We start from the raw sequence: 25,640 nt of genomic DNA, 5'->3' as shown, positions 1-25,640 counted from the left end.
AGCACAAAGAAGGGAAGGACAGAAGTAGCAGTTCATGTAAAGCATGAATGATGGAAGTACCAGGCAGCAACTATGGAGGCAAAAAGAAAAAAGGAAAAAAATTGTCCTTGGAAGTGCAAGCACTTCTGCAGAACAATTAACTTAATTAACCAGACACCATGAATATTCATAAGGCCGTTAATGTCTCCCACATCCAAACAGATAAATGTGATGTAATGACTTCCTAGTCAAGCATATCTAAAATTCTCATGAAAACTGCACCTACATTTTGGTTCTTTGCCTGAAATATCATAGAAATTAACAGTCCCTTGGCAATATTTTATTCTCCTCAAATTAATTGGAAAGCATGAATTTATTTATGTGAACGCCATACGAATATATGGTTCGCAGCCATCAGTATGTGGATTGAGGCTTGTTTTACAACAACTGGATTGCTTTTTTATTTTTATGTCCTCTCTGGCTTTTTCCTCTGTCCTCCCCCACCCCTTTAATCTGAATCTCTCTGTATAGTTCCTTAGCACCAGTTCCCATGGCAACAAACACCATTGCTAATGGCCAGCAGTTCAAATACAGGCTTCCCCACATCTGATCCATGCGAGTCTGACCATAATTCAGCGGCTTAGTCTGTTGGCTCAGTGGAGTAATTTACTAAACACTCTCCCTCTGGGCATCTCTCTCCAGGAGGCAAATGGCTTCAAAGGCAGACAATCTTCTGCATGCAGCTTGGAAACTTCCTGCCTAGCTCTTGTTCCCATTCTCTGTCAAAGCCCTGATAGGGGCGTTGAGTCCTCCTAGGAGTACATCCTGCACAGGACTTTCCCCTCCTATTAGATGGAATCCGTACGCTGGAATTCTGATGTAACAATCCCAAGTTTGGCAACAGGCTATATTTTCTAAACAAAATGCATTAAAGTGGCATATTAAAAAGACAAGCATAACCACCAGTTTTTCTAGCTAACTATTCACTTTCTGTCAAATGCCTACCTGTGAGGATACCCATCTTTTCACTTCTGAATTCACAGCAGTAATAAGTGACCTCAGGAGTGTAAGCACTAGTGAAGGGGAAATGACCTAAGCACATCCACTTTGCATGGAGGGAAATGTTGAAAAGCTCCACCATTACAGAGCCACTAAAATGACACGAAAAGGTCAAAATGCACCGCTCCACTTTGCCAGCATTTTTTTTTCTCGAATTGAGGTTATTTTGTTCCCTTCTGCTTCAAGACCATCAAAGGTTTTTCTCTACCTGCTTTACAATTATAAGGATATATCTAAATATGCCTCTCCTTTTTAAAGTCTTGGTTTTTTGAAAGACTTCACAGTCTAAAAGAGCATTTGGATACCTTTTGTTCTTTGTCACTTAATACTAAATATACCGCAATCCATCCTCAATGAATGTGGCTATCAAATGGATAGAATACTGAATTTTTTTAACCATGTGCATTATTTCCTATTTTCATAGGAAACAATAATTGCTTCTGCTTTTCTTGTTGAGCTAAGAATGTGTGAGGATTTCAAAATGAAATCATTACTTTCCATCACTATTGTTTGTTTAAATAATTTGGGAGGAGTGGCTGAAATAATGTAATCAACTTGTGAAAGACATTTTCCTCTTTCCTAGATGCCAGAGCTGCTTCAGTGTTTCTCCCAGGCTTGGACCTCCACTGTCCCTCCCTGCCCCTCATCACCAACCCCCCTTCCCAGGCTAGCAGCAGGCTGTTCCCTGGCTCTAAATCTTCCATTGTTTCCTACTGTTTATCAAATACAATTCAGACCCCTCCCCGTGGCATCCAGGAGCCACCATGGTTTAGGTTTATTTTGATCCCATCATCACCCGACAAATGGTCTCTTTTCTATTTCTCAATGTTCCTGGATTTTGGCATTGATTATTTTTGCAACGAAGAAAATAACTCAACCTCATCTTCTCAGTCCAGATTCCTACCCATTTTTACACCTAATTCGAGTGGTAATTAGGTCTTCTTTACATTCATTCACTTAATAAACTTCATTGAGCCTTCATCGTGTCATGTTCTATTCTATTCTATTCTAGCTGCTGCAGCCCAGCCGTTAGAATAAATCTTTTTGGCATTCTCAACTCAAGGTTATGTTTATACTTTGATTATGGGAGTTACCACATTTTACATTGTAAACAGCTTGACCTGTTTTGAAATTTCATATCTGCTACTGCGTAATCATTAGACCTTTATGTTGGAAGGTAGAATAATCATCATCCCACTTACTGACTGCTTACCTATGTATCAAACCCTCCACATATACTCCAATAACCTTGTCATTAAGTGAATATATGTGTATCTCTGTTTTACAGATTAGAACAAGGAGGTTCAAACAAATGAAATAACTTGTCCAAAGTCTCAGATTTGCTAGTGGAGATTCCAAACACAGGTCTTTCTGATTCAGAGTGCATTTAACTCTGTGCTACACTGTCTAGATTAGGAAGTAAGACAGAGAAAGATAGGAAGAGAGGTTCCATTTAGCAAAGCCATGGCCACTCCCTCACCTGCTGGTATTAAACCCAGAGGGAGCTCTGCACGGACAGGGGTGAGGATGCGGTCTGTTTCTTTCCCAGCATTCTTCTGGGCTCTAAGAAGCAAAGCATGGGCGATTTCACTGGCCGATCCATCTCCACCAACACAGACAACACTAGAAAACAAGACACTGAGAATGCAGCAGCTTTAAAACAATTGGTAATAATTCATGAAATCTCAACTTCAAAATGGTAATCTTGCATGTTCGCGTGCACGATCACACATACATACCTTCAAACATTTTAGTAAGGGTCAACGAATAAGAAGCTTCCAGCACTGCATAAAGTTTACTTCACAAATACAATACTTACACGATATCCCATAGACAAAATATTTTAAGTGAGTTAAGAGACATTAAAACATTTCAACACGTTAATTCACACTGAACCTGCATTTACTCTGTTACTATCCAAAAGTATATTGTTCTCATTTTGTTTATGTTAATAGTCAAGTGCAATTCACTTAACTGCTAATTTTTTTCAACATAGCTCCAAAAAGACAGGCAGCTATAAGAATCACGTAAAAAGCTTTTACCATCAGTATGTGAATATAGTAATTGCAAATGTGAACTGTTTTTTCTCTCCTGGACATTCCTCCTATGTGACACTTTTAAAATTAATGTTACTACCATTTTGACTATAGACAGTACTGCTAATAATTCTTTTTTAAGATCTCATGGTAAGTAGAGCATAGCAGAGGTGGTGGTGGGAATCTCTGAAAGTAATACATAAGACTTCAGAAAGTTGTTTCATAATCATTTGTATTTAAAAGATGCAAAATAGGGGCGCCTGGGTGGCTCAGTCGGTTAAGCGTCCGACTTCAGCTCAGGTCACGATCTCACGGTCCATGAGTTCGAGCCCCGCGTCAGGCTCTGGGCTGATGGCTCAGAGCCTGGAGCCTGTTTCTGATTCTGTGTCTCCCTCTCTCTCTGCCCCTCCCCCGTTCATGCTCTGTCTCTCTCTGTCCCAAAAATAAATAAACGTTAAAAAAAAAATTAAAAAAAAAAGATGCAAAATAGTCTTAAGTAGCAAAATCATATTACTTTACACAAAAAGAGGAAGAGTTTGTGTTATTGAAAGCAGGTGTTATAATTCAAGCCTATAAGGGTCCAGCAAAAATGGAAGAGTACACTGAGTCTCAGTGGGGGACAGATTCTCAGCTCCAGCCCACTCACATCATCTGGGAGGCAAGCCTAGAGGACCACATCCTCTGATTTTTCTAGAGAAACCACAGATTCTGATTTGTGGGTGAGTCTCCTAATTTTTCAATATTATCAACCAGTATTCAATACATTTAAAACCCCTATGTGCCAAACAAAACAGCCCATGGACCATGATCAGCAGGTTTTAAATGGTTCCCTAAATTTAGGAAGCTCTGGAATCCAGAGGGTCCATGGAGCCCCTCCACCTTGCTCTCAGCATTCCAGCCCCTGCACAGAGCTGAGGTTCAGCCAGTGGCTGCACACAGCCTGCCTGGGAGATCCAGATCCACCATAGTTATAAGAGACTCCAGGACATGGGATATCACCCAGATCACCTTTGGCTAGGGGTATTATTTTATGTCTGAAATAATCGTAGGGGTTCACAATGTAGCCACTGATTCAGAAAAAAGTGATAGTATCTACTGAGGGTCAACTTTATGTCAGATAATGTGTTGATTCTTTTCTATCAAATCCTCAGAATTCTATAAAGTGGGCATTTGCCTCATCTTTATAAATGGGGAAGCCAAGGTTTGCTGTGAACCTTAATCAGTATGATTTCAAAGATCTCTGTGTCTCAGAGAAACATTCTAGAAACTTAATTATAACTATCAGATTCATGCCTTTTCTACCTGCTGAGGTATGTGTGATCTAAAAGGATCACCTAAAATAATCCAACAAAGCATCTAATTTAGCATAGAAGAAGTTGGCTTTTCCATTTAATATAGCAACATCTGACCCCTAGGATCCTGCATCCGGTTATAGCATCTTGCACATCACATGTTAACTCATTGCTAGAATTAATAGAGATGCCTCCTCTGTGAACATACTCTGCTACAAAAGCCTTGGAAATTTTTTCATAACACATTCTATGTTAAATATTTTGAAACTATAACAAATGATCATTGCAACAATAAAGTAACATTTAGTGAATAGTTACTATGTACTGGCACTGTTCTCAGCACCCTTCATGTATGAACTCATTTAATTTGAACAATAACTATATGCAATAGATGCTTTTACCTTCAATTTCAAATTAGGGAACTAGCACGTAGTAAGATTAAGTAACTTTTCCAAGGTCATTACACAGTAAGTGACAGAAGGGGGAACTGAAACAGAGGCAATTCAACCTTACAGACTGCACTACTAGTATTCAATGGATTATAATCCTTTCCTATAGGTGAAACCTAATGAAAATCACCTTACGAGAGAGGTTTACTATTTTGAAAATCAGTTTGCCAGTAGAATCAATGTGGAACTAAATTTGTTAGGAAAAAAACATATTTATGTTGACAACTACTGTATCATTAGGATCAGCTCCAGGTATAGCTACTCAACCTAAGGGATATACTTAATGCAAACCTATGACAAGAGTCTGGACATAGCAAGAAAAGGCAAAAACAAAACAAAATGCCAAAAAAACAAAACAAAAACAAAACAAAACAAACAAAAACACCCACAACTTTTTATAACAAGTTGACCACACTTGTGCTATCCTAAAATATAAACCTTAAAGTAACTAATCTTTCACATGGGGTACAACTTATGTTTTCAGAATAAGTAAACTCCTTCTTGCCGTGCCCCCAAATACAATGATTCTGCCTAGAAAAGTGCCACTAGGGCTGATACCTTACTTTTCTGTATAAGAAGTGACACATTTTTTTAAACGGGTGTTTATTTGTTTATAAACCAGTATCATCCTTGAAATGTTCAATATATTATTAGGTTTTGATTTAAACTTTCTCTTTTTTGAAAAGAGGTACTTTTTAAAAAATACCTTATTTAGGAAGACAGGTATCATGGACAATACGATAAAATGTCAATGTCTAAATCATTATGGGTCTAGTTAATGGTGAAATTAACAAAAGGAGAAAAAAACTGTTACTTAACAAATTCAAATAAAATACTATGAAGCAAAACAGGAAAACATTGATATTTTTATAACTGCATAAGAGCTATAGATTAGCTTAACCATATTGATGCTTGTAAATTCAATTGTTACTGCTTCAAGTTTGTGCAGCTGACATTACTCTTTCCTCTGCCTTTACAAAACTTTCTATTCATGCATAGTAAAAATAGGGGGCAAGTAAAAACTGACACTCCTACAAGGTTTAGCAATGGATCTTAGAGTGTTTGCTACAACACACTAGAGTTGCACAACAGCTGTCTTGAGTACTGAGAGATGCATTCCTGTTGGCTCTTATCTCATATTGTGTCTTCATACAAAATATGTAACTCATTAAAAACTCCAAAATTTTAGCAAGTGACATTTCTTAAACAGTATTTGCCACCATTTTGCTTTATTAAATAACATGCACAGAATCATTCTTGGATCTTAAACTCTCCAGTCTGTGTCTAAATACCTTTAGGTGATATCCTAATCAGGCAGAAATGATTCAGGCTCAAGTTCTTGAAGGAATGTGAGCCCCTCTCTCATTGAAAGATCATAGAATCTTGCAGGTACCTTATCCCCAACCTTGAATCTTTTGTATCTATTTCTCAAAAAGTACTCCAATAACCTCTCTCTGATCAAGTTCAGAAATAGGGAACCCATAAATAGAGTGCATTCCATTTTCAAATACTTGTGAGAGAATTGCTCTTTCTTTTCAATTGAAGCATACTTGACATGTAACATTTTATTAGTGTCAGGTATATAACATAATGACTAATGCATTGCATTGCATAATGCATTGCCAAGTGATCTTTACAAGAAGATCAGCATACAATGTTACTCCCCCCCCTCCCCCCCCCCCCCCCCCCCCCCCGCAAATTATTTTCTTGTGATGAGAACCTTCAGGATCTCTTTTAGTAACTTTCAAACAGGGAAAACACTATTATTGACTACAGATGTCATGTTCTACGTTACACTTCCCTGACTGATTTATAACTAGAAGTCTGTGCCTCTTGACCTTCTTCACCTATGTCACCCACCCCAATTCTCCCATCTGCACCCACCAATCTGTTCTCTTATCTTGCCATTTATGACAACATGGAAGGACCTATAGGGTATTATGCTAAGTGAAATAAGTTAAAGAAAGATAAACACAATAAATATGTTTTCACTTACATATGGAATCTAAGTAACAAAATAACAAAATTCATACATGTAAAGAATTTTTTCTTTTAAGCTATCTAAAGAAACTGTTTCCATTGTTTTCCATATATACCTATTTACTTCTAAGTGGAGTGACTTAAAATTAGCATTTTATTAAGTTTTCCCAGCTCCCAGTGGGAAAAACTGGGCCCATGAAAATGAGATATTTAAAGAATCTTACAAAATAGATGATTTTCAATAGACATTTTAAATTATTAGAAGTCCTAAATAAATCAGCACGCTGTACAATTCAGAAACTGTTAAATCACTGGAACTTATATCATAGAATGGTTAGGTCAAACTCTGTGGTTAAAAAAATGTGGATAATACAGGATGCCTGGGTGGCTCAGTTACGTGTCCAACTTCAGCTCAGGTCATGATGTCATGATTTGTGGGTTCGAGCCCCACGTTGGCTCTGTGCTGACAACTCAGAGCCTGAAGCCTGCTTCAGATTCTGTATCTCCCTCTCTGTCTGCTCCTTCTCTCCTTGCGCTCTTTCTCTTTCTCTCTCTCAAAAATAAATAAATATTAAAAAGTTAAAAAAAATGTGGATAATAACTAAAAGATCTGTGTGCCTTTTAGGGGCACACTGCTAAATAACAATACTTGCCATGTGAAATAAACAAAAATTTAAGTATTTTCAGTTAAAGAAAACAGCATTACTATACTACCCTTAAGCAATAGTCTTTCATCATTCTGCAAAATTTCTCTTGATCCTTACCTAGTATAATTACCAGCAGAACTTATTTATACACACCACATTTAGTGGAACACTTCAAAATGCTGATGGGCAGGACCAGGTCTAATATCTATGATATCTGTTATCCTTATTATTTATATAATCATATTTTGAAAAAAGGACTTACTTGCAATACAGCCTCACTCATATACTCACAAGTTGTGTGACTATGCAGCATATTAAGGTGGTAGCTCATGGGCATGATTCCTCCAGTTACTTTTCTTAAATTGTATACTTGCAAGATAATTTCCCAAATGTAGCCTGTTAATCTGTCTGTCTGGCTTTAAGTATAAAGCTCTTAAGTAGTCTCCTACCTTATACTCTTCATCCTCAATATTTATACAATGTTGCCATCTAGATTTACTCTTCTCAAATTCCTTTTATAAAAGTCTTGTTTTTTGGTGCCCCTGGGTGACTCAGTCAGTTAAGCGTCCAACTCTTGATTTAGGCTCAGGCCATGATCTCACAGTTTTTGGGATCAAGCCCTGCGTCAGGCTCTGCACTGACAGCATGGAGCCTGTTTGAGACCCTCTCTGCCCCTCCCCCATTCATGCTCTTTCTCTCTCAAAATAAATAAACTTAAAAAAAAAAAAAAAGGCTTATTTTACTTATCAAACTTTCTTCTCCATCCACTAATATTGTTTCTTACCAAAAAATATTAAGCATTTATGGGGAAACAACCTCATCACTTTCCTCCCTAAAACATTCTACTAGTTCTTTGGGAAAAGCAAAGCCTTCCAATCTACAGTTAAAGAGACACAACTCTCCTGCCTGAGATTATGAGTACTTGTTTGTTTCCTGCCCATCTTCATGTGATGCAAGTAATTCACATGCTGGCCACCGTTTAAAACTCTGAAATATTAACCCTTGCAAAAAATCTTCCCTAAAATGTTTGTGTCTTACACATCAATCCATCACTTTAGCAAATTGACTTGGCTACTTTCTTAAACTGGCCATTAAAGTATAAGTCACTTGCCTTGTTTCTAATGTTTGCATGACAGTGAACATTTTCTATGCACTCCAGCAACGTATTGCCAACGACAGTTTCCAATGACTACTGTAGATAACACACTTAATTGGTAGCCACTAAATTATGAAAGAATTAAAATTAGCATCTTTTATTCATACTGAAAATAATATATTTGTTTTTATAAAATATTTACCCTCAATCACAGCCAAATTAAACAGTGGGTAGCTATGAACACCATCAATAAATTTGCAAAAGAGAATCACAATACAGTTCTACCATAAGCCGGTGTGTCTTCCATCAAGGTTTTTCTAGAGACTCGTATGGTTAAAGCCAAGAATTGAGGACTGCCGATGCAAATATATGCAGAGTAGGTCAGTAGAACGTGGTACCCTTTGATTTCCAAGTACTTCTATAGATTTCTCCTTTTGCTTTCCTATGCCTGGTCCTGAGAGGTAGATGACCACACCATGTTATCATCATTAGCTGTTATTACATAGATATGAACGAAATGGAGTCTAATTACATACACCACGAATACTGAAATATTTATAAGTCCCAAATATGTCACTAAAAACTAATGACGACATTTCATAACATAAGCTATATTCCATATACAGATTGATAATATAACCTACCCATCAAATTCCTGGAGTTCACATTCCTTTAGGAGTGACAGAGCATGTCCTTCATATTCTGTTACTATTTAAAAACAAACACACAAAAAAGGTGAAAGTTTTAAACAATGATCTACACTTTTTAACTGAGTTTGGCAAAATAATATCATAAACATATGGTCAGGTCATAAAACAACATCTATTCTTGAATATTTATATTTTAATCATGAGAAAGAGGATTAAGTGTTACTTGCCTGATGTGTTTTATAGCTTTATGTAAAAGAGGGTCATATATTTGTTCCAACTACGTAAGTCATTTGGGGACATCCCACATACAGCAGTTAGATCATTTATCTTGGTGCCTGTCTGTTCAGCGTTCCCTTCCTGATATTATAAATAAGATACATTTCCTTTAAATCAGAAGCCGAAGAGCAGCAGTATTTTGAAAATAAGGCATATCAGCTGGCATCAAGACAGTCAATGTTAAAGCGCTTTGGCAACCTCACACGGATAAATTAGTTGAAAGGTTAGTCTAAGATTTTCATACTAGAAGAATGTGTATCTGGAACTGCTAGACTAAAAAGAGAAGCTGGACGTGAAAAAAGGAAGCAAAGCCAACACCAATGATAACAGACCCAAAGCCGAGGAAGGTGGCGGCATGGACCCACCAGAGCCGGATCCTCTGAGGAAATGAATCTGTCACTCCCTATCGCTGTCTCTACGGTCACGATGCCCTATGCAGTGTTGTAAATGCCAGTGGAGACAGGGTAAGCTGGCACACTGCAGATGGCACCAAGCATCCCAGCCACATTTAGCATTTTCTAGGGCAGCACTGCCAGAAGAGACAGCCCAGCTGTATCCACCCATCAAAGATTTCTGCTGACTGACATGACATTGCAGATGGATTTTTTGTGTAAGAATGTGCATCATTATATGCAAGATTACATTAATCTTTCATGCCTGTCTGTCCCTGGTGCCAGCATGGTTCAAGCTTTTCCTACAATGTTTTTAGATATTGTTAAAAATTATTAGTCTTGGTGTCTAAAAGGATCATTCTGTATCCAGCAGCATTACATTGTAATTCTCCCACAGCTTATTCAAATGCTGTTAACATTCACATGAATAAAACTTCTCTCGATTAAATTCTAATCAAAAGAAAGCTATAAGAAAACTAAGTATAAAATATTAATATTAATAAGCTTGGAAGGTTATCATAAATGATTGTGTTGATCATTTATAGCCTCAGCAAGTAGTTGCAAACTTCAAAATACAAAATGTTACATACATACACTGAAAATACTTAATGATATTATGAAGAAATATTTATGCTGAGAATCATTGGATCAAATCTTGCTTTTTAGGCTAAAGCTCACTTTGGTAAAGCTTTTCAAATCCAATATAAAATTAGCTTTAAAATTATGCTATGGCTAAATGCTATCTTAATTTAGGAAAAATTTTAAATAATACTATCTTTGATCTTGCAGGTGGAGTTTGACTATATATTGATGCAAATTACCCAAGAAGAGTGATTTTTTTTTTAAATGACATTGTAAAAGTTAAAAAAAAAAGTGACCTGGAACAGAGAGAAAAGATGAAAGAAACTTGATCACAATATAGTAGAAAATTGAACAAGAGGAACGAAGACTTCCATGTCAGGGAGCTCACATTCTGGAACCAGACACTAGACACTAACTTTAAACATGAATGTACAGGGGCACCTGTGTGGCTCAGTCGGTTAAGCGTCCGACCTCGATGCAGGTCATGATCTCACAGCTCATGGGTTTGAGCCCCATGTTGGGCGCTGCACTGACAGCTCAGAGCCGGGAGCCTGCTTTGGATTCTATGTCTCCCTCCCTCTCTGCTCTTCTCCCACTCATGCTCCCTCTCAAAAATCAATAAACATTTTATAAAAAATAAAACATGATTATAGAATATAAAGTAGCAATAAGTGATTATAAAGAAAAATAATACAGGGAAAAAGGATAGAGAATAATCTGGACTACTATTTAGATACAGTAGAAGGAATTGAAATATGCATTTAGACAGAATATTATGGGCCCTGGAATTAGAGCCAGATTCAAATCATCCCACTCCAAATAAACATAAGGAGTAGACTGATGGGCAAATGTAGTGTCAAAAGGTTACTACTACCCTTTTCTTTCACTTGCTTTCCTTTTCTGATGAGAATGACACCCTATGCCCCTTGTATTCAGGAAATTTGGAGGTTCCATTCTTTACAAGGCTTTGAACTCAGTTCTCATTGCTGGGATTTCCCACTCACCCTAACCATTTTAAATATTACTTCCTCAAGAAGACAAGATTGGAGGAAAGTAATGAGGTTGATACTAAGTGTTGATGAGGAAATAGGCTGAAGTAAAATCAGATGAGATTCGGACTTACGGTAACATTTCTTAGTCTGGGGATAAAATTCTATAATGGGCTGAGATACTGAGATGGCATTTTCTCTCCTGTTCTACAGGTGCCTCATAGTAAGCTCATAACGGAATCTGTCATTTCCATCTTCATATTGCCTCTCAAATATATTGTTCCAATATCCCCTCCTTGCTGTCCAAGACAGGAAAATTAATTCCTAGCTTGTCCCCCTCCTTCCTCTCCCAACCACTCCAAGGCCAAGACCAGTTGTTTTGGTCTTTATTGCTGTAGCATCCCATCTCAAGCCAATGCCCATGATCCAGCCACTGCCTTTTTAATGGGGATAGTAGTCTTTACCCTACCCTGCCCAGAATGACTTTCTCACTTATTTGATCAAATCCTTTTCCTACAAAACCTCTACTGATGACTCTTTATTGTCCCCAGAGACAAAACTCTAACTCCCTGACATCTGAGTATTAGAAACAAGATTGGCCAAATAAATCCACAATTATTTACGGGATAACAAAAAGAATCTTTCACACAGAAATCTCTCTTTAGCTGGATATGATACATGAACAGCTCCTCTTCAGATTTTTATTAACATATAGGTAAAATTGGAAAGATAGAATGCCTCAGCTTACTAGCAACTTTTGTGATTCAGTTTTATCAAATTGCCTAGCTTTCTGCTAGGTGAGATCAGGAATAGCAAGAGGCATTTCCAAGGAGGGAAGGCTTTAAGGAGAGACAAAGAGCCAAAGGAAAAACACAAAATCAAAGAGGAGACTTGGTCAAAGTATTAAAAGTTAAACTCACGACCCTAGAAGGAGAAAAAAATTTTTTAAATGAAACTGATAACAAACTCCACTTTCATGATAATTCTACCAGGGCCAGACAGGATGTAAAAATTATCTGATGACTAGGCACTCCCATGGGCCCAGAGCTGACAGAGATCAAGGCTAAATTCAGAGAAGTGTCTTTGATCGTGATAATGACAGTGAGTATGATAAGGTCTAGCAGCTTTGTTAACAGAAAGATTGAATGAAGGAGATGGAACTGCCTATCATGAATGAGATCAAGGGCAGACACAGTATCTGCTTTGGGTATTTCAGGGACTCTTCTATGCAAGATGGGACACACATAGTGTGCTCAAGCAAAGGCTGGGAGTTCATCCACGAGGAGTATCATCACTACACCCACCACATACAGGGAATTCAGCTGGATGGCTTCTAAAGCTCCTTCCAGTTTGATTTCTCTGTTGCCTTTTTTCACTTTATTGTTTTATGAATTATCCTACGGATCCATGATCTTCACAAATTCTCTCACGCCTTAGCCAGTGTAATTCCTAAAGTCTGCTGTTTTGAGAGGAAGAGAAAGACATGGTATCATGTCAGCATAGGCTGACCACTTGTTTTTCTGTGATTCATATGCCATCAAGTTATTAGAAAAAAATAACCCCGTTTTTTTCTAAGTTCTTCCACAAGTTTTTCTGATACATTAGATAAGATACAGCATTTGCGCTGGTAGCAGAGGGGGAATACAGCTTCAGCTCAACTGTTTCAAAAGACGCATACTCAGAAGTGGTCAGGGTTTCAGCAGTAACCAAAATGAAAAGTATATTTTTGTTAATGTGGTGATTCTTTTTTTTTTTTTTTTTTTAATGAAGTTTGTACCTTTTGACACCCTTCACCCATTTCTCCCACCCCACCACTTCTGGCAACCACCCATGTTGTTCTCTGTGCGTGTTCAGTTGCTTTTGTTTAAGATTCCCCACATACAAGTGAGATTATATGGTAATTTATCTTTCTCTGACTTATTTCACTTAGCATAATGCCCTCAGGTTCATTCGTGTTGTTACAAATGTCAGGATTTTCTTATTTTTTATGGCCAAATATTGCATTGTAAGTATGTGTGTATATACACACACCACATTTTCTTTCTCCCTTCATCCATTGATGGACACTTAGGTTGCTTCCATGTCTCGACCGTTATAAATAGTGCTGCAATGAACGTGAGGGTGCGGATATCTTTTTGAGCTAGTGTTTTCATGTCCTTCAGATAAATATCCAGAAATACAATTCCTGTATCAGATGGCACTTCTATTTTTAAATTTTTGAGGAACCTCCATAATGTTTTCCACAGTGGCTGCACCAGTCTGCATTCCCACCAACAGTGCACCAGGGTTCCTTTTTCTCCACATCCTCACCAACACTTGTTATTTCTTGTCTTTTTTTTTGATAACAGCCATTCTAACAGATGTGAGGTGGTATGTCTCATTGTGGTTTTAATTTGCATTTCCCTGATGATGAGTGGTGCTGAGCACCTTTTCATGTTCCTATTGGCCATCTTTATGTCTTCTTTGGGAGAATGGCTATTCAGATCCTTCACCCATTTTTTAGTCCAATTATTAATTTTTTTGCTCTTTGTTTTTAAAAGAAATATATAGAAAACAACCTTTTAAAGTGTATGTACCTAGCTAGAATTTTTCAAATCCTGCCTCATTTACATGACACTATCTCCTTGTGAATTCATCATCATGTAGAATTTATTATGTAACTTGTATTCCATTTAGACTCAGCAATGCACACAGGATAGGTTAAAATAATGGTCACACTGGATGTGCAGAAAATACATACCTTTTCTGCTTTACTGTTTCCTATATTCTTTTTCTTTTAAGGTGTTAATTGAATCTTACTGTTACATGATTTATGAAACAGACATGCATAGCATCTTTCTATAGAACTTCATAATATACAAGGAGTGTCAGATATATTACCCGACTCAAACTACAAAACAATACCATGAAACAGGCAAGAATATTCTAAAATTTTTCAAGCATTCACATGTTTATTCAGTCCCTCACACAAAATAGGAAACTTTTAAAATATAAATATTTAGCTAATGTACCTACCAAGGTGGGTTTATAAGTAAAAGATGCAATTTTATAATTTTGCCTGTAGGAGGAGTGTTAGGCAGCTAATAATTAGCCATTCTGCACAAATATATAAGAAAATTCTAAATTTGCTTTATGTGATGTCCTAATTTTATTTTAAACTAAATATAATATTCAATAATAATTATAAATTTAGGGGAAAAAAGAGCCCAAGGACATAAAACTTTTCTCTCCAGTGGAAAAGGAGGAAAGGACATTCTGATCATTTCCTCTTAGGTCAGGTTTCATCGTCTACCAGTTTTCTTTCCTCTATTCTCTTTCTCCTCCTTCCTAATCTCTATTCTGCTGGCAGAATCATCTTTAATAAGCCAGAGTACAATGCTATGATAAAAAAATTTACACCCACTTTGGATTAATGCATGATGAGTAAACTCCTGAGTGTGGCCTCATCCATAATCTGGATTTAAACTTCCTCTAGTGCACGTTGTTGGGAGCCTTTTCAGAAGCCATTTGGACCTCTTTCCCCCCTCCCTAATAGAAGCCAGATTTGGTTAAGGTATTTTCAGACTTCAGGAAAAAGGAGTCCTACTTCCAGCCCACGCAAAGGGTCTGAACATTTAAAAGACTGACTGCTCCAGGTTGGTCACACATAATAAGACAGTCACACTGACAAGAAGAGATGTTAATCCTTGCTCAGTACTAAAGCATGTTAGATCTCTCACATATACACACCTTTCCCCATCCCATTTGATTTGAACGAAGAAGGACCCAGTCCGCTGAACCATTTTATGATGATGGAAAAGATCAAATTTATGATGAAGTCAAAACTGAGGAAGTCAAAGCAAATTAATGAAATACTTCCAAAGATATTATGGGTACAACACACATGCTGAACTGAATGATAGGTAGTAGTATCCACATCAAACTTCTGGATATTAAATCAACGAAACAAAATAATTATATTAAGTTTACCAATAAGTTTATTCAACTTTTAATTGTTTCATCCTAATATCAATTTCAAACTTTTCTTCTACCAATCTTTGAAAATCGTCAGTGAAAAGGGATGATAGATTTGCATTGTTTCTTTTCCTTACAAATCACTTCTAAGTAAGCCAAAAGCCACAAAGGTGAAAGATTAACTTCTCACTACAATTTTATTTCAGTTCAGAAATTCCTCTTGAATTTTTCATGGCAGTTTCTTTTGAACCGCCATTGTAACAGATGCCTTTTGGAGTGGCTGACCTTCCTAAAAATATGTGGTTGAGTTTTTTGTTTGCTTGCTTGTTTTTGTTTTTGTTTACTTTTTGTAAGGAACTTCCTTCTACCGTAATCTGTCAAGTCAGAGGTGAGGGCATCAAGTCTGATTTATATTGTGAAACCCATCTCCATGGTTACAGCTGAGCAAAACCACATCACTCTGAATCCCTTCCCAAGGAATTTATAAATGGGACTAGGAGAACCCAAATACATTCCGACTTTGTCTCCTGAATAGGTTTATTATGCAATACTCTTCAGCAATTTAAATTTACTACAAGTTTGCACTGTATGTTAGTGACGTGACATAGAAATGAAATCAGACAAACTGGGGTTATGATTTTTGACAGCATCAACTCTCCTTTTCAGCCCACCCCCCATGGGAGAAATAAGAGACTCAAAGGAAACAAAGGAATTTGGTCACCAAATTCAAAAAGTTGAAAAGGATTTTGCTAACCTTCTTTCTATTAACTTTAGCATTGGCCAATTTCTTTTTCCTCAGCAAAAACCTAAGCACTTTTCTTATTTTAGGCAATGAAGTTAAGCTACTGGCTTCCCAAAATTCATCTAAACCTGCAGTTACATGCTTAGTTTTGACCTAACCAGCAGGGGTCAGAGTCAGAACAAAAACCACCTAATGAAGGATTCCATGGGAAGACAAACATTTAAGTGAGCAAAAACCAACTGCTTGCGCATCTGCAGAAATAATGTGTAAATAATAAACATCTCAATGAATATATCAAAAAGTATGCAGCTCCTCTTGAAATGATTCCTAATAATTTTTAAAGTGTGAAAAAGGGGGTCTAAAGAGAAAATACTGATATTCTAATAAAAATAACACAATAAAAAAAGAAAACAAAATAAGTTATAATCCCGGACCTGACTGTGGTAGGTTATGGAAGCACATAAAAAAGCTTTAGCTATCATAGGTAGTTTCCTCAGTTTGACCTAAGAACAAATACAGCTTATTTTGCTTCCTTAAGTATTATTTTTTAGTGGCAAAATTATACTGTGAAAATGACTTACTTGTTACGTCAGTCTTTATTCCTGCCGTCCTCAACAGTGGTTCAACCTTCTCATAATAGACCTGGGTAGCTTCTTTTTTGTGGCTTTGGGGGTTAAGAATTATTTTTAATGACTTTGGTCTATTTGCAAAACCTAAGAGGAAAACATAAAGACAAAGGTATTTTTTCTTTCCCTTTAAAAACGTACACTAAGTCCAATTAGAATGTTATTCACCTATTTAAATAGCATTTTCTGTTTTTATTTGAAATTCTTATAAGAGTTTTCCCAAACATGGCATGATTTTAAAACATTTACATTTCCCTAGCAGTTAAATAGGTATATCCCTCTTAAATCATGAGTTATAACAACACATTTATGAAGGAAAATGTGGATGAAAGCAACTTTGTGAATATTATTAGGCAATGTACACTGATCAATCACAGATAATATATCAAATGCCCGTTAGTATTTATTTCTGAGGGAAAAAAGCAATAGGCTGCAAAGAACAGAAAGTTTCACTTCCTCTCCTAAGATAAATATGCTCATTATTGGAATTGGGCACTCCAGTGACCCCAGGGCTGGAATTGGGCACCCCAGTGACCTGTGGATGAGCCCAGGGTGGAGCAGAGTACACAGGGCTGGGTCAGGGTGAGCACCCAGTGCAATGCATGCTGGGACCTAAAAAGAGGGTTAGGTCGAAGTTCAAGCCTGAAAAGGGGCCAGGGGAGAAAGGACTCTTCCCCTGAGAATTGGGAAAGAAAGCCTCTCAGTGGGGATTCGATGAGAGCACTGCCTCACAGTTGGGGCTGAGATTTGATACTACAATTTTCTGGGCTTGCAAGATGCTTATCACTTAGACCCAGTTGGAGCAGGTGCAAAGCAAATTTTCTGTTAGGAAGTGCAGGAGGGACAGAGGAGCCAGAACACTACAGATCACTTCTTCCAAGGTAAGCTGCTGTCATAAGACCACGTTTCAAGGCTAAGAAAGCAGTTACTAGCATCTGCTCTTAATAAAACCATTCCTAAAGCCAAATGGAAAAGTCCATTACACCAAAGTCAGTTTTTTTGCACTTGAAGACAATATTTCATTTCTCATCATATTTGATAGAAGGAAATCTTTCAACAGCACATACTGTTTTGAATTCAGGGAGAGTATTAGATGAGGAAGAGGTAGGACCATGCTGAACTGCCTACATTCTCTGTAATTGTCCCTGTGCTTATTATTTTGCTAAGAGGCCATTGTCAATCTCATCGTCAAGTCTTAAAATCTCAAAACTATGTTCAATTCCTTCCATTTTTGTTATTTGTTTTTCTTTTTTGTTTTTGGTGTGGTTTTTTTGGTTTTTTTTGTTTTTTTTTTTTTCCCCCGCTTCTGATTCCTACATTCCTACAAACCAGTGCCCAGATCCAGATCCACGAGATGGTGACTATTTGCTTCCACACCTTCTGGCCTTCCTAGTTGTTGCCCTCTGGCTTCTCTGCGGCTGCTCCAGGGACAACTCACTGTCCTTCCCGTTCCCCTGAGTCCCCCACATTATACCTCCATCAGGCCTGTACCTGTCAAAAGCTGCTATGGCTCCTCACTGCGTGTGGGCAAGCCTGAACCCCTTAACATGTCGTTCAGAGCACTTCTCCAACCAACTCCAACCTATCCTCTCCTTTCCCTCTCCCATGTATTCCAGAAACATTTATTGAGCATTTGTGCTGACTACCAGAGCAAAGTGATTAAGATGTGGTTTGTGTTTAAAGGAGAAAGATAAATCCAGAAAATAGAAACCCCACAAAACAAAATAGAATCATTAACAGAAAGGCACCAATAACCATGGGAGTGTATGAGAAGAGGGTGGTTAATTCTTATCAGGGATCCAGGAAAGGCTTTCTGGAGAAGGGAGTATTCGAATGGGGCTTTTGGCTCCTGTGGATTTTCACTACTTAGAATTCCCTCCTTCCTCATACCTCATCCTCTCCCCTAACAAAACAGCAGGAGCGAGGCCAGAGAAGAAATTCTAAGCAGAGACCAGCACGAAACTCAGTAAGTGCAGAGGTTTTTCTGTTCCATTTCAGCTGCCTCATCATGCTCTGGCACCACTGAATTTTACCTGCCGAATACCAGGTATGTCAGGCTTCGTTCAGACAATTTCTTCCCTTCCACTCCACCTTATCACCATTTCTGTGACAATTTTGTCACTTTTTTTTTTTTAATTAAGTAGGCTCCATGCCCAGCATGGGGCTCGAACTCCTAACCCTCAGATGAAGACTCGGCATGCTCTACGAACTGAGCCAGCCAGGCATCCCAAATTCTGCCACTTTTTAAAAGCTTACCTCAGGCGCGCCTGGGTGGCTCAGTCAGTTAAGCGGCCGACTTCAGCTCAGGTCATGATCTCGCGGTCCGTGAGTTCAAGCCCCGCGTCGGGCTCTGTGCTGACAGCTCAGAGCCTGGAGCCTGTTTCAGATTCTGTGTCTCCCTCTCTCTGACCCTCCCCCATTCACGTCCTGTCTCTGTCTCAAAAATAAATAAATGATTAAAAAAAAAAAAAAAAAAAAAAAAAGCTTACCTCAAACACCATTTTCCCACTAAAGCCTTTCCTAATCACCAACAGAATTCACCTCTGTGGCTCCTCATTCCCACTTTATTCTGTGTGCCTCTATTAACTACTTTTTGTTACATTTACACACACAAAACACAATGAAAAACCCCAAATCTCAGAACTCCTATTGCCAAACCTGGGCCAACATGAAATGGAGTAAAGACTATATCATACTAAGGAGGAGAAGGAAAAACTCTGTCTTATAGAATGACAACTACTAAACAAGGAAGAAATTACAGAGTTAGAAAACACTGTGTTTACCACCCAGCTTTATTAAAGGCAAGACTCAGCAATGGATAGTAAAACCATCAGTGACAGCCAGTTGGGGAACAAAATATTTACTTACTGTTAAACTCTGTCCCTCTTTATTGTTGTCATTACAAAGAGTTAAAAGGGACATTTACAGTGGGGAAATCTAGCAGACACCTCCTTAGTCAAGTAATCAAAGTTAACCATACCCTTAAGGTACAAAAGGATACATAAGCGTTGTAATACCTTGTGATATGTAATTCACAACACCAAGGACACAGCACTCCTGTGGTGCATAATGTGGCTCCAACAATGATAGAACACTCAGATGAACTCTAGTTGAGGGGCATTCTCAACATAACTGCCTTAAACTCTCAAAAAATGTCAGTATCGTGAGAAACAAAGAAAGTTGAAGACGTGTTCCAGATTAAAGGAGACTAAAGAGAGGAGAAATAAATGCAATTCTGGATCAGGTAAAACAAAAACAAAAACAAAAACCTGCTATAAAGGATAAGACTGCTGTCTTTTAACCAGGAAGGACAAAGCAGTTAAAGCTAGGGCTCACTTTCATTAAAACGTGACAAGGACAAGAAACTTGTTCTACACCTCAGAGGCCAAGACTCAGATTAAATTTATCTTGCCCGGTATTTTTATCGAAAGACCCTGCTTCATTTCTCAGGCCCAGCATGCAGTGTCTAGGTACTAAATGTCAGTCATCAAATGTTATAAAAACCAACTTTTATTTCCCCCTCTTTCTATATCATGACTGAGGTAACAGGAGATTTTGGAAATAAGAAACAGTCATTTGGGGCTTATGAGGATAAGGACATTGTAGTTGAAGGTTTATAGCCTTATAAATATACATATACTATATAAATATAGAGTATGCTATATGTCCGATTCGACCTTTGTGAAACAATCCCCTTAGTCAGGAAAGAGGCTAAAACTATTAAGATTTTCTTAAAAGGTTTAAACAAAGGGGTGCCAGGGTGGCTCAGTCAGTTAAACGTCAGACTCTTGGTTTTGGCTCAGTTCATGATCTCATGGTTTGTAAGATCATGCCCTCCATTGGGCTCTGCGCTGACAATGTGGAGTCTGCTTGGGATACTGTCTCTTTTTCTCTCTCTGCCCCTCTCCCACTCATGCTCTCTCAAAATAAATAAGCAAGCTTTAAAAAAAAAGATTTAAACAAATTAATTTTATTCTTAAGCCCCAGTTTACAACAATAGCAATAGAAACTAAATAAATTAAGCAGAATGTTCCATTCCTTAGACACCCTGATAAATTGCAGTCTTTTTAAACATAAAACAACAAAGCCAATTTTTCACCAGAGCATGTACTCATTTTTCTCATTTATCTTTTCCTTTCAGGTGCACTTAATATGATGATTATGAAGCTAGAGTCTAAGTATATAAAAATTAGGTAGCAATTTGATACCTATTTAGAGATCAGAAGGGGGGATTTCTATTGAATAAAGCAGGATTTTTAAAAGATTTTCTTAATTAGGTGGAATAAAGAGAGATAATTAAAAAGTCTCCAACCTCTTTGCTCTCAGGCTCCCTCCTCAAGCTTCTCTCTACTTTATTCAGCTCCTTCAACACACCATGCTCCCTCTACCACAGTGCCCTTTCACCCACTCTGCCTTGTCTGCCCACCTATGCTTGCTGCTACTGTGCTTAATTAACTTGTACTCTTTGTTTTGATCTCGCCTTAGTCATCACTTCCTTGGGAAGGACTTCCATGAACCCCTTGGTTTTGTGACGTTAGCTAGGTCATTTCCCCCTTATCATTTGTTCTTACAGGTCCCTACACTTTCCAATCTTGATTCTTTTAGCATTATAATTTTATACCTATTATTTGTTCTCAGACCTTAGACTGGAAACTCTGGGGTTTTTCTCCATATCCTATCTCCTTAGTGCGAGGCATATAATAGATGATCACATATTTGATGAATGAATAAAAGGGTAGTGTTAACCTTTAGCCATATGGATAGTAATGGCATCCATTCATTTACCCACAAATAACTGCATGCATACTATTTGCCAGACAGGATTCTGGAAGCTGAGGCTCTATCAGTGAACAAAGTTTCTGCCTTCACGAAGCTTCCATTTTAATGGTAAGGGACGGAAATAATAAGAGAATTTAGAGTATGTCAAGCGGTAATAAGTTCTCAGGATAAAATGAAACCCCAAAATGGGAAAGGAGGAGGACAAGGTAGAAGAAATGACTTTCTGGCCAGGGAAAATCATATCACTCCCAGCCTTGTAGGCACTGACAAGGACTTTGACTTTTGTTCTGAGCGAGAAGAAAAGCATGGTGATTTGTGAACAGCATAGCAACATAACCCTGCATGTTAAACGGATCACCCGAGCTGCTCTGTGGAAAGCAGACACTGTAGGTACAAGGACAGACAAAGTAAGAACAGGTGGGAAATGACTGTGTTTGGATGAAGTGGAGATTCTAAGAAAAGTTAGATTCCAGACATATTTTAAAGGTAGAGCTGACAGGATTTTGTTTACTCTTTAGGTGTGTTATGTGAAAGAGAATAGTCAAAGAGTAGTCAAATGTGTGGGTAAGGGGAAAGTGAAAACACAAGAAGGATTAAGAATTAATGAAAATGTGGTATAATCAATTAACTGTAGTCTCGGGATAGGGGTTGAATAATTTTAGGAGTTGGGACAAGTGAGGTAGAAAGACAGAAGCCAATAGCCACATGCAGGGTAGCATGTTTGAAAGTGAGACTGAGTTACTGGTAATGACAATAATAAAACCTGATGAACTTCATATTCATCAGAATCATCTGAAGAGCTACTTAAAACACAGATTTCTGGTTCCCAGGCACAAGAGTTTTAGACTCAGTCATCTGGGATCTGAGAATTTATTAATAAGCCCCCAGGTGACACTGATGATGTTGGGTCCAGAGATCACACTTTGAGAACCACTGCTCTAAAAGTATGATTACAGGAGGTGGATGAAGTGTAGATCAAGATCTTTGAAGGAAAATAAAGCTAAAAACTGAAAGAAAATCTATAAAAACACATAAAATTAGGGGTGCCTGGGTGGCTCAGTCAGTTAAGCATCCGACTTGAGCTTAGGTCATGATCTCATGGTTCTTGGGTTCGAGCCCCACATCGGGCTCTTTGCTGACAGCCTGGATCCTGGATCCTGTTTCAGATTCTCTGTCTCCCTCTCTCTGCCCCTCCTCTGCTCGCGTTCTGCCTCTGTCTCAAAAATAAATAAACATTTAACAAAATTAAAAAAAAACACATAAAACTATCGCAGCTATAATGTTGGAGAGAATGACAGTAAGACAGAAGCTAATATCTTCAAGGAGTAAGAAAAATGAACCAGTAGTCTGCACAGGACGGTAACAAGCCAAGCTAGTGACATCTAATGGACTGAGCTCCAATACTGAGGATTTTTTTTTTTTTAACATTTTTTATGTTTTTTAAGAGACAGAGCATGAGCGGGGGAGACACAGAAAGAGAGGGAAACAGAATCCTAAGTAGGCTCCAGGCTCCAAGCTGCCAGCACAGAGCCTGATGTGGGGCTCAAAATACGAACTGCAAGATCATAACCTGAGCTGAAGTCGGACACTTAACCAACTGAGCCACCCAGATGCCCCGTCAATACTGAGGATTTTTAAAGAAGGAGAGAAAATGGTCTCAAAATAGCAGTGAGATGCAAGACAGATATGGAGACATTGACAACACCTCCAGGACCAGTGGTCTGAAATGCAAGATGGAGAAAACAGCCACCACTTGAGGGCTACAAGAGAAGCTATAAATAAACTCCTGGGAGAGCTGGGTCTCTCTACTAAAGTAAGAAGGTAAGGGAAATTTGGGGGAAAGTGGTTGACAATATAGGAGATTTTGCTCACGATGGACTATTCGTTCCACAGGGCAGAACAGTGTCTGGAGCGAAGCAGAGGGGGACTATGCCAGGGTGGAGGGTATATAGAGCTTTAGACAAATGGCAACCCAACTGATGAAGGGCCTTGGGGAGTAACACGGCATGAGAGAAATAAGAATTGTTTGCAGCAGTTGGGATTGGAGAGTGGAGCAGGAGGAGTGGGGTCTTGCCCCAAGCACACAGAGCTCTAAGAATTTATCCTCCCTCCAGCCAATGCCAAAGCTGGGGGAGGAGAGATGTTGCCTGGAGCCAGAAGAGCTACAAAGTCTCTGTCCCTCTCAGTAGACCAACCAGTGTTTGAATCTAAACCCAAGTCTGTCTGAGGCACTAGGTTATGCTCTTCACACAGTGATCTCAGTGCAAATGTTCTATATTTGAGAATCACATGGTCAGCTGTCTCCTGTACAAACATTTTCATGGTAAAAACTTCAAAATCTCTGTTTTCAGCTCATTCCTTAACAGCCAGTTCCCCTTCTGGATGACAACCACTAGCATCACTTTGAGAATCCTTCCAGAAATATTCTATGTAAAAAAATAATAATATAGCAAAAAAAAATTCTCTGCATATATAAAAATGCATGTGTATGTTCTATAACTTTTTACATAGATGGAGCATCCCTACCCACTATCCTGGATCTTGATTTTTTTCCATTTACCATATTTTGGAGATGACTTCATATCACTACATAAAGGATCATTCTCACTTTATTTAAAGCTGACTAGTACTTTGGATGAACCTCAATTTAATTAACTAGTTCCCTGGCAATGTGTATTTAAGTTGTTTCCAATTTTCCTTTACTGCAACCAATACTACAATGAATATCATTTTGCATCTATTTGCATGGAACTACAGGACAAATTTCTAGAATTACTGGATCAAGGGGCATGCACCCTTGAGAGTTTATCCTATTGCCTAATTACTTGCTGTTGAAACAATTTAGAGTTGTAACCCCCACCCTCCCTGCCAGTAAGTGGGTGTTAGAATCAAAGTCAGTGATTTAAAAAAAATTTTTTTAATCTTTATTTATTTTTGAGAGGGAGAGAGAGTGAGTGGGGGAGGAACAGAGAGAGGGAGACAGAATCTGAAGCAGGCTTCAGGCTCCGAGCTGTCAGCACAGAGCCAGATGCAGAGCTCAAACTCACAAACTGTGACATCATGACCTGAGCTAAAGTCAGACGCTTAACCGACTGAGCCACCCAGGCGCCCCAAAGTCAATGATTTTAAATCTTAGCTCTCCCACTTACCAACTGTGTGACTTTGGGTTATTTGTCTAATTCTCTATTTTTCAATTTCCTGATCTGTAATATGAGGACAATAAGAGTACTTCCTACAAAAGGTAATTGTGATGGTTAATAAGCAAATTTAAGTGCTTAGAAAGTACATGGCACATAGTCAGCAATTTATTACTACCAATTTATACTCCACCAGGAACAGTGACTATTTTCTTATACCCTTATAAACCCAAAATATCTTCAAACTTTTTGATCTTCTACAGTATAAGAGAAATATTGTATCTCATGCTAATTTCAATTTACATTTCTCTTTATGAGAGAGGCTGAGAAATAAAATATCTAAGATACTTTTATTTTTCTGTTAACTGTCAGTTTATAGCATTAGCTAATTCATATTGCCTTTGCCATATTACCATAAGATTAATCTTTTGTTTGTTACATGAGTTACAAATACTTTTCTGTGTCATTGCCTTTAATTTTTAATCATGCCATTTTTTTTCTGTTTGAGAAAGATCTTTATTTTTTCTGACAGTTTTAATTTTATGCACCTATTGTTAAATTTATCATTTTTATGGTTTCTGAGTTTTGTCATATTTAATAGTTTCCTTTTGTGATCCAAGAAAACACTATATTTTTCTTCTAATAATTTTATGGTCTTTATTTCATATTTTTACTTAATCCTATCTAAAATTTCTCTTAATAGAGGTATAAAATTGGAATTTGACTTCACTTTTTTTGCCAGATGACTATTCACCAGTCCCAACATCATTCATTCATTGGATAATCTTTCTCTTAAAGATTTCAAATGCCACCTTCAGATAAATTTCTGAATGTGCTTGGATTTCTTCTGATCCATTTAATCTGAAGTCTACTGATCAATTCATATGTCAGTACCATAATGTTTCTAATATTATAGTTTTGAAATGACTTAATATTTGGGAGGGTTGTCTCTTTTTTATTACTTTTAAGAATTTT

The 25,640-nt window shown here is 37.8% G+C and overlaps 1 protein-coding gene across 1 annotated transcript in view; it reads right to left on the bottom strand.

The window, feature by feature from the left end:
- Positions 1-25,640, bottom strand: part of CERKL (CERK like autophagy regulator) — a 105,657-nt gene that overhangs the window by 13,126 nt on the left and 66,891 nt on the right. Inside the window, exons 3-5 of the mRNA XM_060622076.3 lie at positions 16,705-16,836; positions 9,183-9,246; positions 2,519-2,661 (exon numbers count right to left, since the gene is read on the bottom strand). Coding sequence (XP_060478059.3) covers positions 2,519-2,661; positions 9,183-9,246; positions 16,705-16,836 — 339 coding nt within the window. The remainder of the gene's footprint in view (positions 1-2,518; positions 2,662-9,182; positions 9,247-16,704; positions 16,837-25,640) is intronic.

This window comes from Panthera onca, chromosome C1, assembly GCF_046562875.1.
Source record: "Panthera onca isolate mPanOnc1 chromosome C1, mPanOnc1 haplotype 2, whole genome shotgun sequence".
Lineage (NCBI taxonomy): Eukaryota > Metazoa > Chordata > Mammalia > Carnivora > Felidae > Panthera > Panthera onca.
This window is presented reverse-complemented; position numbering and strand designations above follow the sequence as displayed.